Below are 13,372 nucleotides of genomic sequence, written 5' to 3'. Positions count from 1 at the left end.
ATGTTAAAACCAACTTCACTAAAAACTGTATTTTGTCATTCTGAATTCAGGCATACTAAACTCGAAATTCTACCATGTTTCCAAAGTCAGTTAGGATTATAAAATGTAATAATCGAACTGCCCGTTCTGGCCTATGAAGAACAGGTAGCCTTGCAATAGTGAAAAACGAAAATGGCTGTAATTCACTATTAGGACATGCCACACACACCAGGGCAAGTCCTACCTTATACTTACAATGCACCGTGCCCTTGGGCCTACCATAGGGGTGTCTGATATGAAGAAAAGGGAAAGTTTAGGGACTGGCAGGTGGGTGTACTTGCCCAGTCAACATAGCAGTACGAGACTGCACACAGGCTCTGCAATGGCAGGCCTTGGACACATTTTACAAGGTGCCTCTGTGGGTGGCACAACCAGTGCTGCAAGCCCACCAGCAGCATTTGGATTTACACGCCCTGGGCACACTCAGTGAACTGTACTAGGGTCTGACAGGTAAACCAAACAAGCCAATCATGGAATCACTAATCCATACATCAATTTACAATAAAGAGAGAATATGCACTTTAGCACTGATCAGCAGTGGTAAAGTGCCCAGAGTCATAAAACCAACAAAAACAGGTCAGACAAAATACAGGAGGAAGGCAAAAAGTTCAGGGATGACCCTGCAAAAAGAGTCCAGTCCAACAGAGGTCTGGCGTTTTGTAGTCGTTCCAAGGATCAAGAGAAAAAGGTGGACTATGGCCCCCTAATGGCTCCTCATCCGCACCCTCCCCTTCATCAGAAGTGTCATCATAATTCCCTGGTGGAGGAGATGATGTAGGAGAATGGTGTGGTGGGGGAGAAAGTGGAGGAGGTGGTGGTGAAGGGACCCTGAGAGGAGATGTGGCAATGTACCTCTTTTTAGAAGGTGGAGCCGGTGCAGGCGTATCCAATGGTCTCTTTTTGGAACTCAGCGTGAGCTGACCAGTTTTAGGGTCTTTTAGAAGAGTTTTTTGTCGAGGGTCTGGTGTAAAAAGCTCTTCTGATGGAGGCTGACCTTTCGGCACTGACTTCTTCGGTTCGGTAGACTTCGGTACCGACTCCGGAACGGTTTTGTGGTCTTTTGGCTTGGAACCATGATGTTTTAGAGTCTCTGTGGCAGTTTGTGTAACCGGTTGTTTTCTTGGTTCCGAGGTCTTTGTCGGCTCCGAAGTGCGTGGATCCGAACTTTTAGGGAGCAGAATTTTGCTCGGCTCTGAATGTATTTTCGGAGTGGATGGGTCGGTGCTTGTAGATTTAGATGCTGAGTGCTTGGATGTGGAGGCAGCAATTGGCACTCGAGCCCGAGCCGCCTGAAGGCTTAATAGGCTTCTTCTTTGCCGAGCCCGGAGGCAGGGCATGGGAAGCAGTCTTTCAGTGTGCACCTGGGCCCGAAGATGAAGGTGTGACCGAAGCCTTTTTGGATGGTGTATGGAGGGAGTGAGGGTCAACGTCTTTATTTACGACACGCTGTGCAGGAGTGAAATCTTCGACCTCAGAGTCCTCTACTTCGGAGCCGCTGCTGAGGGGTTCTTGGATTTGCTCCTGTTCAGGTACATAGACGCCCTCCTGGAAGATGTCGTCGGGAATGGATGTTGACGAGCGAGCCATTTTTCTTCGAGCCGGACGATCCCGAATGGTCTTCTGGGAGCGGAAATAGCGGAAATAGGAGCAAGCTGCACAGTATCTGGCCTCGTGCTCCGGTGAGAGGCAAAGGTTACACACCTCATGCAGATCGGTGTGGGGAAACTTCGACCCACATTGAGGACACTTTTTGAATGGAGTCCTTTCCATGAGCCAGATGCCAAAGCCCAAGTAGGTCCGAAGGCCCTCGTTGACAATCGGAATCGAGGACGTCGAAGTTGTAGAGATGCGCGACAACTTGGATTCGCGATCGTAAACAATACTGTAGAAAGGGTGAATGATAGCGTTTCGAAAGTAGAATCGGTGACGGTTCCGAACTGGAGCGCGAGAAACACATCCGAGCCGGACGGCGGAAAAAAAACAATCTGAAGATGGAGCCAATGCACATGCGCACTATGGTCTAAAGGAGGAGTCACCTATCTCGTGACTTCCAAAGACTTTTCCAGGACAACAACAAAGTGCATCCGGCCCAACACCAGATGGTGATCTATGCACAGTGATCTGCAGCTCATATGCCTCGAACAAACCTTGTTTACATCTTTCTACAGACTTACACGATCTTGAACCTAACAGCTAATGAAGTTGGTAGGGCCCCATATAAAAGGTTTAATACACCGGAATTGACTTCTAGACGAAGGCATAAAAGGCTAGAGAGTTATAAAACAAGTTTCGAGGTTATATCTCTGCTGCAGTAAAATTAACCAACTAAATGCATGAAGAGGAGTCAGCCGCAGTTAGCCTTGATGGATATACCTGGACTCACCTTAACATACTGCCGCAGGAAGAAGGGACTCATGTCTGGAGGGGATGCTGTAGTGTGGGGTTTCAGTAGCTGACTGGCTGGCACTGGCTCCTCATCACCCTGTTGACTCTTCCAGTAATCCAGCAGCGATTTCAGGACAAGCAAGCAGTAATCTACAGCGCCAGAGTTCAACAAGGCAGCTGCAGTGGCACTGGATATTAGTGAGGAAGACTGCAATGAAAACCAAAGAGCTGAGAGTAACAAAACTGTTGGCTTGCAAGCCAAGGAAACTATTCACACAGTTGCTTTGAGCATTTGTATTGGTATTCGAGTTAAAGAAAGTAACATTTGTCTTTGCTATGATAATGTGCATAACTTGCAGCTGCACATCTTATTGAGCATATAGTAAAGGCTAATTATGTGGTAAAATGATTCTCTAGCCTAAACTTACAGTCACAATCTGTAGAATTAACAACAGGAATGAGGAACAAAGAACCTAGCTAACAGATTAGTATAATTTTGGATCTAAAAAATCACATTTAAGCTGTAAAATATACAAAACTGGATATCAAATTTAGGGGAATGATTCAATTAAGGTGGACAGAGGCCAGAATCAAAAGATAAAGAGAATTAACAGCAGTTTTACCTCTGACACCATAAATCATACAACGAAAAATTCAAACACAGATGTCCCTTTTATTGACTCTGCGATTGTGCTTATTGCTTGTTCTTCTTTGACAAAACTTTCATATCAATTAAGTATCACTACATCTAGTACATCATGATCTCAACAATATTTTATGTCACAATAATGCACAACACATATACACAACATAAACATTACTGGGCAAACAAAAGACAAATATTTACAAATTTGTACACGTTATGTTCAAATTCACTTCTGGCAATTACTACGCTCATTATCGGGGGAGTCACCTGATTCTATATGACTCCCCGAATATCTATATAGTCCTACTTTTTTATGCCTAAACCAAAATATTTCTTTCTAGGCACTTCCTCTATTTGGGGTCCTATTAGGGGTCAGGGGTTATTTCTAGGCATTGTTGGAGTAAGCTAGAACACTCTAGCTCTACTCGCTGATTTGAACAGTGTCCCTTGAAGTTTTATTGCTCTGATCCGCTAAGGGTGATGCCAATGTGTTTTGACCTTGCGAATTGTGGACCGTTACTTTATGTAAGGTCTTCTTCAGGGCGCGATGTATCTGAGGTAGGACATTAGTCAATCTGTATGGAGAATGATAACATAACTAATTTTTGTGTTTTGGACTTAAAAGATACTAGGCTGTGCAAACTAATTTATTCATATTTTACCTACCGTCCCGACTTTTGTGGCAAAGTACTCTTGATGGAGATTTGCTGTCCATATCAAAGATAAAAATAAAATAAAATGAATAGACCAATAAGTTGGCTTATTTTTCACTGTGACTGTCTGGAAAGTGAATAGATTTCATTGTCATGGACCTACCGATAATGATCGATAAATCTCGCGGTGGATCGTCTGTTTTATTTTATTGGTAGTCTATCTTCGTGTATTTAGAAATTTGTATAGCTGGAGGAAAAATAACTGAGTTATACCTTTAGTAGAGAGAAAATATTCAACTACGACATATTCTATTTAACTATGTTATGTGCGTTATCATGTATGCACCTCGTGGGTCCGACATCGCAGGGTGTAATATTACATGGGCCGGCCCTACTTTCTTTTATGCGGAGTTGACATGCATTGTTAATGTGCAGCTTGGTGTCATACTTGTGGTTTAAATGTTTGTGATTCACTCGTGGGCGTGCTCAAACGGTTGATCTTAGGTTAGCTTATCCCGCTTTGGTGTACTAAAGTAGTATGCAAAAAGGCTCAGTCTATGCTCGATACCTGATTGAAGCAGCTCTTTACGGTATCTCAAAGCAGTGCCCCTCTTCTGGAAAGCTCATGTCTCTCTATCTTCCAGCGTTTGTGCCAGTGCTCGCTGTCTCTGATGGCTTGGCGTGTGAAGTCTTCTTGGTGCGCAGCGTTACCTTGGCAATGCTTCCGTTTTCTAGCGCCATGAATCCTACTTCTTGCGCACGCGTATTACACTGAAGTTCTTTGTAGTTTTCTCATCTTTCGTCAGTGTATCCATGCACAGCGTTACCTTGGCAATGCTTCCGTTTTCTAGCGTCATAGTCCTTCTTCTTGCGCACGCGTATTGCGTTGAAGCTCTTTGTGGTTTTCTCTTCTTCCATCAGCGTATCCATGGTGACGCTTCCTGCATATTGATTTCTATGGTTACTTTTCACGCTCGCACGTTGCACCCGTGTTCGTGACATTTAGCACAATACTTTCCCCTGAGGCGGAAGCCGGGGGCTAGACTGTCAGATATTTTTTAAAATAACTCACGATTTTAAAAATAACTCAATTTTATTGGTGACTAGATTACTTCGCTCACTATTCTCGCTGGAAACAGCTACTGCTCCTCGCCGCATTTTGTGAATCCCGCCCCCGGTCAGGCGATTAGGCACTGACACAGGCAGAGTCAGGGTTGGGCTTCGTCTTGGGACGGAAATCGGGCTAGCGCACCTGCGGTTGGCTCACTCCCACCCTCCTCTGTCCATAAAATGAACCTCTAATCACGTCCGCGCAGCGGGCGCACCAGCGGCGCGCCAAAGGCAAGCCCGTCTGCACCCGTCCGCGGCAGACCGGGGCCAGGGGCCACAACCCCTGCCCCTCCATTGATACCGAGGAGGCACTACAGCATAGGGTCTCTTTATCAACTACGGCCCCCTGTAAAAACAAGCTGCTGTCACTCCTTCCACCCCTTGGAAGTCCCAGCTCGCTGCCCTCACTGCAACACAGAGCTGACCACTCTAGCGTTTAAGGACGATTCCCGAGACTACAAAATGTTTCTCTTAAACTGTAGGTCTCTGCCTCAACACAGTTTGGAAATGTCCCTTCTACTGAGTGAATACATGAATGACACAGTCTTCCTGACTGAGACATGGCTAACTCAAGACTCTGAGCCGGACCTGGTACAAGCACTTATTCCAGGCTATCAGATAACCAGCGTAGATCGCACTCTTGGAAAAGGCGTGGGGCTCGCAATTATCTATAAAGACACGTACACCTGTCGCTGTCCTTTGGAGATCATCGCGGACTGTGAAAGTATGCCCGTTGTCATTGAATTCTCTCCCAATGACAGTTTTACGGGCACTCATCTATCGCCCCCCTGGCCCAGTCAAACAATTTCACACTGCGCTATCCTCTGTCGTGGCCGAACTGGTCACCTCCCCGGCAAATTTCACGTTACTTGGCGATTTTAATATACACTTCGACAAACTCACGGACAATCTCGCCGTAGAGATGACGGCAAATTTAGCTGCAGTTCAGCTGGAACAACTTGTCCCCTCCCCTACCCATGTCAAAGGACATCTTTTAGACCCTGTTTTTAGCAATTGCGCACATCTCAAAGTGGGCACCATCACCCGCCTTCCCTGGATAGATCATTTTTGATTCCTATCACCTGGACCACTCACAACCCTTCCTTCAGCATCCCCACCACGCGAAAAAAAATGAGAAACTGGCACAGACTAAATCTGGACCAGTGGGCTAGCAGTCTTAAAACTTCTAGCCCCTCATTTACCGGCGATCCCCTCTCCAACAACAAGAAATACAATAATTGGATTAAGAAATCACTTGATATTGTACTCCCTTTCCGTATCACCAGCCAAAAAAGACACCGGAAAACAGCGGCTTGGTATTCGGAAAAACTCAGAGATAACAAGCGCTTATGCAAAAGGCTGGAAAGGAAGTGGCGTCTGGGTTATGATGCCACGGACAAAGCTACCTAGAGGGAGGCTATCAGAGCCTATAAATCTGAAATAAAATCAGCACAATCGGCCTTTTACAAGGAGAAAATTATGCTGGCCAGGTCTAAACCTAAAGAGATATATCCTATACTAAAAACTCTCACCACGCTTCCATCCCCCTCAGCCGCTATCCATAATTCACTCTCCAGGTGTAATGATCTGGCAGATTACTTTTCTCACAAGGTGAATAAAATGTATACATCCTTTCCAGACACAGACCCAGACCCCCCCTTCCCTAGGACCACAGCCCGCTATAGATGCTGAGGACTCCCATCAAAACACCCTGGATCATTTTCCCCAGCTGGACCCAGAAACACTTGAGGCTCTGATGCCCCAAATAAAGTCCCGCTCCCCATGCAACCCTGCCCCCCCAAATACGTTGATTTCGGCCTCTCAAGTCATACTGCCCACGCTTTTGGAGTTACTGAATTCCTCCATAGCGACTGGGATAGTACCACCCACCTGGAAACACGCTATGGTACGTGCACTCCTGAAGAAACCCACCCTAGACCCCGCCGACCTCAATAGTTATCGCCTGATCTCCCTGCTCCCCTGGGTAAGCAAAATCCTCGAGAAACATATTAACACCTATCTCACTAGTTTTCTCGAGAGTAACCATCTGCTGGATATCACTCAGACGGGTTTCTGCCCAAAACATGGGATGGAGACTGCTTTAATGGCAGTCACAGAGGAGGCCAGGCGGATCTTGGATCAGGGGGGATCAGCGGCAGTGATCCTCCTTGATCTGAGCGCGGCGTTTGATACGGTGAATCACAAAATCCTTTTAAGCCGTCTCCACAATGTTGGAATATCAGGAGGAGCCTTGTCCTGGTTCAAGTCTTTTCTCAGTGACCGAACCTTCCAAGTCTTTGAAGGAACTTCCGTCTCTGCAAGCTTGCCGCTGGGCTGTGGGGTCCCGCAGGGCTCATCCTTGAGCCCTACGCTATTTAACGCATATATGAGACCGCTGGCTGAGATCGTCCGTCCTTATGGTTTTAAGATCATGCTCTACGCGGACGATACTCAGCTAGTGGTCTCTCTTGCGCAAAAGAACTGCCAGCAGCCACAGGACAGCTTGACAACTGGTCTAGAACAGATCAAAAACTGGATGACGCAGTCGTGTCTCAAACTTAACGGTGACAAGACCGAGCTGATGCTTATGGGTCCATCAGCTCCCTCCACCTTGTCAGCTACTGAAACCCCTTGTTATGGCCCGTTAGTTTGGGCACGCCCCCCACACCCAGAGACAATATAAAAAGTCTCGGGGTGTGGTTGGACAAAACCCTGACTTTTAACATCCAAGCAACTAAATTGTCTGCGACTTGCTTTGGTCTCATCAGGAGGGTGAAAAAAATCCTTCCACTCCTTCCTTTTGAGGCCAAGCAGGTAGTTATGCAGGGTCTCATCCAGTCTCGTCTGGATTTCAGTAACGCCCTGTACTTAGGGGCGCCTGACTACTGTTTGCAAAAACTCCAGCGGACTCAGAACTGCGCAGCACGCGCACTGCTTGGCCTGCCGCGTAGTACATCAGTGAAGCGTGGGCTGAGATCCCTGCATTGGCTCCCGGTGAGGGAGAGAATTGAGTTCAAATCTATGTGCATTTCCCATCAAGCATATTGGAAATCCGGCCCAGTAATTAATCACACGCTGATCCCTCCCTATCGACCCACAAAACAGCTCCGTTCTCTCCACGCCTTTTTGGCGGTAGTCCCTCGGATTCGGAGATCTAGAGCTGGAGGCCGGTCATTTTCTTACAATGCAGCCAAACTGTGGAACTCACTTCCCCTTCACCTAAGATCCAATCCTAATTTGACGACCTTCCGCAAACAGCTTAAAACCTTCCTTTTTAATAAATAAGTTTAACTCCATTCTTACTCTTTTCTGGAGGGTATTGACTTAGTCTGTTAGCGCCTGGACGCCTCAGGGCAGCAGCCGCGCTTAACAAAACCCTTTTTCATTTCATTTTAAACCTCAGCGGTGCACTTCTCGTTTACTCAGCATTCTATTCTTGGTTTCAATATTTTGATATACCATATTTTGTTTCTCCTGTTGTTCTCTATCTTCTTAGTTTTAGATGTTTTAGTTTTCTTTGTTGTGCTTCTCCTATTTTCTGTATATTGTAGTATTGTGATGGATGAGACAAATGGAAAGCCAAATCTATGTTTAATTCTTGGGTGTAAAATAAAACAGATATCAATAATATCACAACTACATCTTTATAGTGTGATTTACCGTTTTCTCGACTATTTAGTGGGAAATTATCCACAGTTAGTAATCTCCGACATTTCGTTCAGGCCATTATCAGTTGTATCTAGAAACAGTATCAACTTAGCTTCTATTTTGGATAGAAGATTCTCAGTATCATTTCCTATTATCTTTCTCAGTACGGTCCATTTCATTTCATTTGGACTGTGGCTGAAGCATTGCCAAGGTAACGCTGCGCATGGTTACGCTTCCGAAAGATGTGAAAACTACAAAGAACTTCAGCACAATACGCGTGCGCAAGAAGTGGGATTCATGACGCTAGAAAACTGAAGCATTGCCAAGGTAACGCTGTGCATCAAGAAGACGTCACACGCTAAGCCAACAGAGACAGCGAGCACTGGCATAAACGCTGGGACATAGAGAGACATGAGCTTTCCAGAAGAGGGGCACAGCTTTGAGATACCATAAAGAGCTGCTTCAATCAGGTATCGAGCATAGACTGAGCCTTTTTGCAGACTACTTTAATACACCAAAGCGGGATAAACTAACCAAAGATCAAGCGCATGAGCACGCCCACGCGTGAATCACAAACGTTTAAACCACAAGTATGACACCAAGCTGCACACTAACAATGCATGTCAACTCCGCATAAAAGAAAGTAGGGCCGGCCCATGTAATATTACACCTTGCGATGTCGGACCCACGAGGTGCATACATGATAACGCACATAACATAGTTAAAGAAATAGAATAGGTCTTAGTTGAATATTTTCCCTCTACTAAAGGTGTAACTCAGTTATTCTAAATACACGAAGATAGACCACCAATAAAATAAAACAGAAGCTCCACAGCTCAGGTAGGTCCATGACAATGAAATCTATTTACTTTCCAGACATTCACAGTGAAAAATAAGCCAACTTATTGGTCTATTTATTTTATTTTTATCTTTGATATAGACAGCAAATTTCCATCAAGAGTACTTTGCCACAAAAGTCAGTACATAAAATATGAATAAATAAGTTTGCACAGCCTAGTATCTTTTAAGTCCAAAACACTAAAATTAGTTAAGTTATCATTCTCCATACAGATTGACTAATGTCCTACCTCAAATACATCGCGCCCTGAAGAAGACCTTACTTAAAGTAACGGTCCAGAATTCGCAAGGTCGAAACGCTTTGGCATCACTCTTAGCGGATCAGAGCAATAAAACTTCAAGGGACACTGTTCAAATTAGCGAGTAGAGCTAGAGTGTTCTAGCTCACTCCAACAATGCCTAGAAATAACCTCTGACCCCTAATAGGACCCCAAATAGAGGAAGTGCCTAGAAAGAAATATTTTGGTTTAGGCATAAAATAGTAGGACTATATAGGTATTCGGGGAACTTATATAGAATCAGGTGACTCCCCCGATAATGAGCATAGTAATTGCCAGAAGTGAATTTGAACATAACATGTGTACACATTTGTAAATATTTGTCTTTTGTTGCCAGTAATGTTTATGTTGTGTATATGTGTTGTGAATAATTGTGACATAAAATATTGTTGAGATCATTATGTACTAGATGTAGGGATACGAAATTGATATGAAAGTTTTGTCAAAGAAGAACAAGCAATAAGCACAATCGCAGAGTCAATAAAAGGGAGATCTGTGTTTGAAATTTTGTTTTGTATGATTTATGGAGTCAGAGGTAAAACTGCTGTTAAACTCTCGTAAAATATACAAAGGCACTTTATGCACTACAAGATTGTTTCTGAGCTAGGCCTGCTAATATATGAATAGCAAGATGTGTTCCTCATGATAGTACTACTCCCAAATTAGGACTAGAATAGACACCTACCTACATCGTGTAAGACTTGCAAAGCACTGTTAAGAATACAATAGGCCTCTATAAGGAGCTTGTTAACCATTATGGGGGAAGCAATATGCCCACTTCAGAAAAGGGAAAATTGTCTATGTAAACAGAAATAAATCTAAGGAAATTGGATGCCCATATCAAATCACACAGAAGATGCAAAGTGTCATACTATACCTCACAGATGGAAGACTTGGATCCTGACTTCGTTCTAGACATAAAAACGCTGAGAAGTCTCATAACCACCAGATGCACCTCATTCAGAGCGGTTCGCTCATTCTTTTTTGAGACATCCTGCTAAGACAAATAGGTACAAAAAGGACATCAAAAAGGCTGCAAGATGAGACTGGATAAAACTTAGGAACTGAAACATGGACCTATCTCAAACCATGACCTACGTAACAAAGGATAACACACTGGTCAGGTAGCTGGATCCCGCTCTCTTTAAATAATGACAATGCAATCAATATGCCTACCACTAACGAGTCATATATGCGAAACAGTTTACATTATAACATGTCATTAGACCCTCCTTCTTAGTGAGGGCATATTCTAAGAAGTTGAAAATGCAAACTAGCCCGGTATCCAGCACACACAATTTATTTTAAAAACTTTACCCCACAGCTTCAGCAAAACATGCCACATTATCTAGAGCCCACCACTACCAGCAATCCCATTACTGTTCACCTTCTTGTCCATTGATAGCTCTGCAATGAGCTGAGAAAGGAGATTGTCAAGGGCGCCTTTATCCTTCTCATCTTCCCCATCCAGGTCCGTCGTCAGCATTAGAACTACCTAAGAAGAAATAATTGGCTTGAAAAGGTGCAAGTCACAGTTGAAGAACACTGTCGGACATGAAACTGGCTGCCGAGTAGCACTGCACTGGCAGCCGAGCAGCACTATATAAGAAATTAGTAGATGCTCCAATAAGGATAAGTTACTTACCTGTAATCCTAGGTCTCTTCCAGGAGTATCCTCAAAGTCATCAGCACTGAATATTCCCGCCCATGCACAGGGACCCCGGAAAATATAAAAAACTGTATATGACAACATATATATATACAGCTATATAACATTTTTTTCACACATCAATACAGCCTCCTATGAGACAAAAAGGATAATTAATTCACTGACAAACTGTTTTTGCAACGATATACTACAGAATATAGACAACAGGAGGAAAGGTACCACTTCAACTCATCTTTAATGAGTAGACTTAGGAAATTCAATCTGCAAAACGGCTGCATTATAAGCCTATAGGGTGCATTGAAAAACACTTGAAAACATCTTCTTCCCTAGTGTGTCCAGCCTCTTGGATACCCAATCCGGGTGGAGCAGAAGGGAATGCACTATGGGACGTTGAAGACTGAACCACCAAGCTCTCAGGGGTGGTGTGTTGGCTGAGGAACCTAGGATTGACCAGTGCAGGGTGATGGCAGCGTGCAACTGTCCTGTTCACAGGAGTCCCTGTGCTAGGCTTGGACCACTTGCATAGAAGGACATCTGTTAGTGCTTCATTAAAGGGCAAAAGGGGTTCGAACGTGGAAGCCCCAGGCTGAAGCACCTCGGTCAACAGATTAGTCTTGAACTACACCAAGGGCAGCTCCAGGCTAAGGACAACTGCTGGTCTCCTCACCATCATGGCATAAGATGCCCCCTCCTCCGTAGCACCACTAGGTGGAGAGAGCATACAAGTATCTGGAGATGTGTCTAGTCCACTGTCTTCTCCAAGACCCTAATACCACACCAATTGTTCCACAGGATCTTCTAGCTGTTGTTCTAGAGGGTCCATGGACCCTTCCAAATCCTCACCCATGCCTGAAACTTCATCGAAATGCACAGGCAACAACGTAGAACCTCTGGGCTCCGTCGGCGCCGGAGTCAACACTGAGCAATGTGGATTAGCACCATCGGTTGGCGCCAGAGGCATCGACTTCAGGGTAGGTCCCGGATCCACAATCTGATCCATGACACCCCACCGGTGCAGTGACCGGAGCAGACAGAGTAGAACAGGTAGGGGCTCCTCTGACCACGCTGAGCCATCAGGCTCCCTGGAGGGAGTTGGCCTGCTCAAATATGGAGCACATATCCTCGTAAAAATCCTTATTTGAGCAGGGTCACTCAGGCTCCCGGAAATAGGGGAAGGCGCCACAGAACCTTGCCTAGAGAGTTGATGCTCCTTACCGGTCTCGTCGACGGACGACAAAAAGAGGTGAAGTGGAAGCTCATTGGGACTTATTTTTGTGCCTCTTCCCCGGGTGTCCGGAGGACCTCGAGTGAAAACAGGACTTGGAGCTCCAGCTATTCCTCAAATGGGACTGGAATCTCCAAGGAGACGCTTTTGACGGTGTCAGCTGCTGGGCAACAAAGAGCTTCAAAGATCGCCCTGGCACGTCCTTCGTGTCATGGCAACGCTTGAGGTATCACAAGCAAACGAGGTGGGGGTCGGTCACTGACATGCCGCGATGACAGGTGCCACAAGGCTTGATTCATGGAGGTCTACATGATATCCTTGACACAAAAAAATGTCTGTTTGCCACATGACGATGAGAGAAAGGCTGTAGTGCTTTAGGCACACGGACCCAATTCTTTAACTATACAAAAGGACTTGACAAGATATAATATTTCAACTGATGAACAAGTTACTTACCTTCACTAACGATATATCTGTTAGAAACATTAGTTAGTGATAGATTCCTTACTTTAGAATTACCCCTAGGCGTCAGACTGGATCCGGAAAGTTTTCATCAGCAGTATCCCTGCGCGCCAAAATGTGGCGTTGTGCGGCTCCGCGTCCGGCGGTGTGTTCGCCGAGATGACGTCGTGGCAGCTACTTAGACACCACTCTTGCGCGCTGATGTCAGTTCTATACACAACTTTCCGCGCCAGGAACGCAGAGCCATGGAATATACTGACCACTGGTGCATTGAAACTAAGGACCTGAAAGGGATGACCTTAACCCTAGAAATCAGTTAGCAGAATGGGGAGGATGGGTGGGGCGGTAAGGAATCTATCACTAACTAATGTTTCTTACAGATATATTGTTACCGAAGGT

The 13,372-nt window shown here is 45.1% G+C and overlaps 1 protein-coding gene across 11 annotated transcripts in view; it reads right to left on the bottom strand.

Annotated features, from left to right (window-relative positions):
* UBR4 (ubiquitin protein ligase E3 component n-recognin 4) overlaps positions 1-13,372 on the bottom strand; it is a 2,329,353-nt gene that overhangs the window by 540,380 nt on the left and 1,775,601 nt on the right. For 6 of the 11 annotated variants that reach the window (XM_078642505.1, XM_078642508.1, XM_078642510.1 and 3 more), the window contains 3 exons: positions 11,005-11,112; positions 10,495-10,611; positions 2,423-2,632 (listed from right to left, as the gene is read on the bottom strand). In XM_078642505.1, the coding sequence (XP_078498631.1) occupies positions 2,423-2,632; positions 10,495-10,611; positions 11,005-11,112 (435 nt within the window). Of the gene's footprint in view, positions 1-2,422; positions 2,633-10,494; positions 10,615-11,004; positions 11,113-13,372 lie in introns of all 11 variants that reach the window. The other 5 variants (XM_078642504.1, XM_078642507.1, XM_078642509.1 and 2 more) reach the window with 1 other exon arrangement.

Source organism: Lissotriton helveticus, chromosome 5_1, assembly GCF_964261635.1.
Source record: "Lissotriton helveticus chromosome 5_1, aLisHel1.1, whole genome shotgun sequence".
Classification (NCBI taxonomy): domain Eukaryota; kingdom Metazoa; phylum Chordata; class Amphibia; order Caudata; family Salamandridae; genus Lissotriton; species Lissotriton helveticus.
The sequence above is the reverse complement of the archived record's forward strand: the minus strand, read 5'-3'. Positions and strand labels throughout refer to the sequence as shown.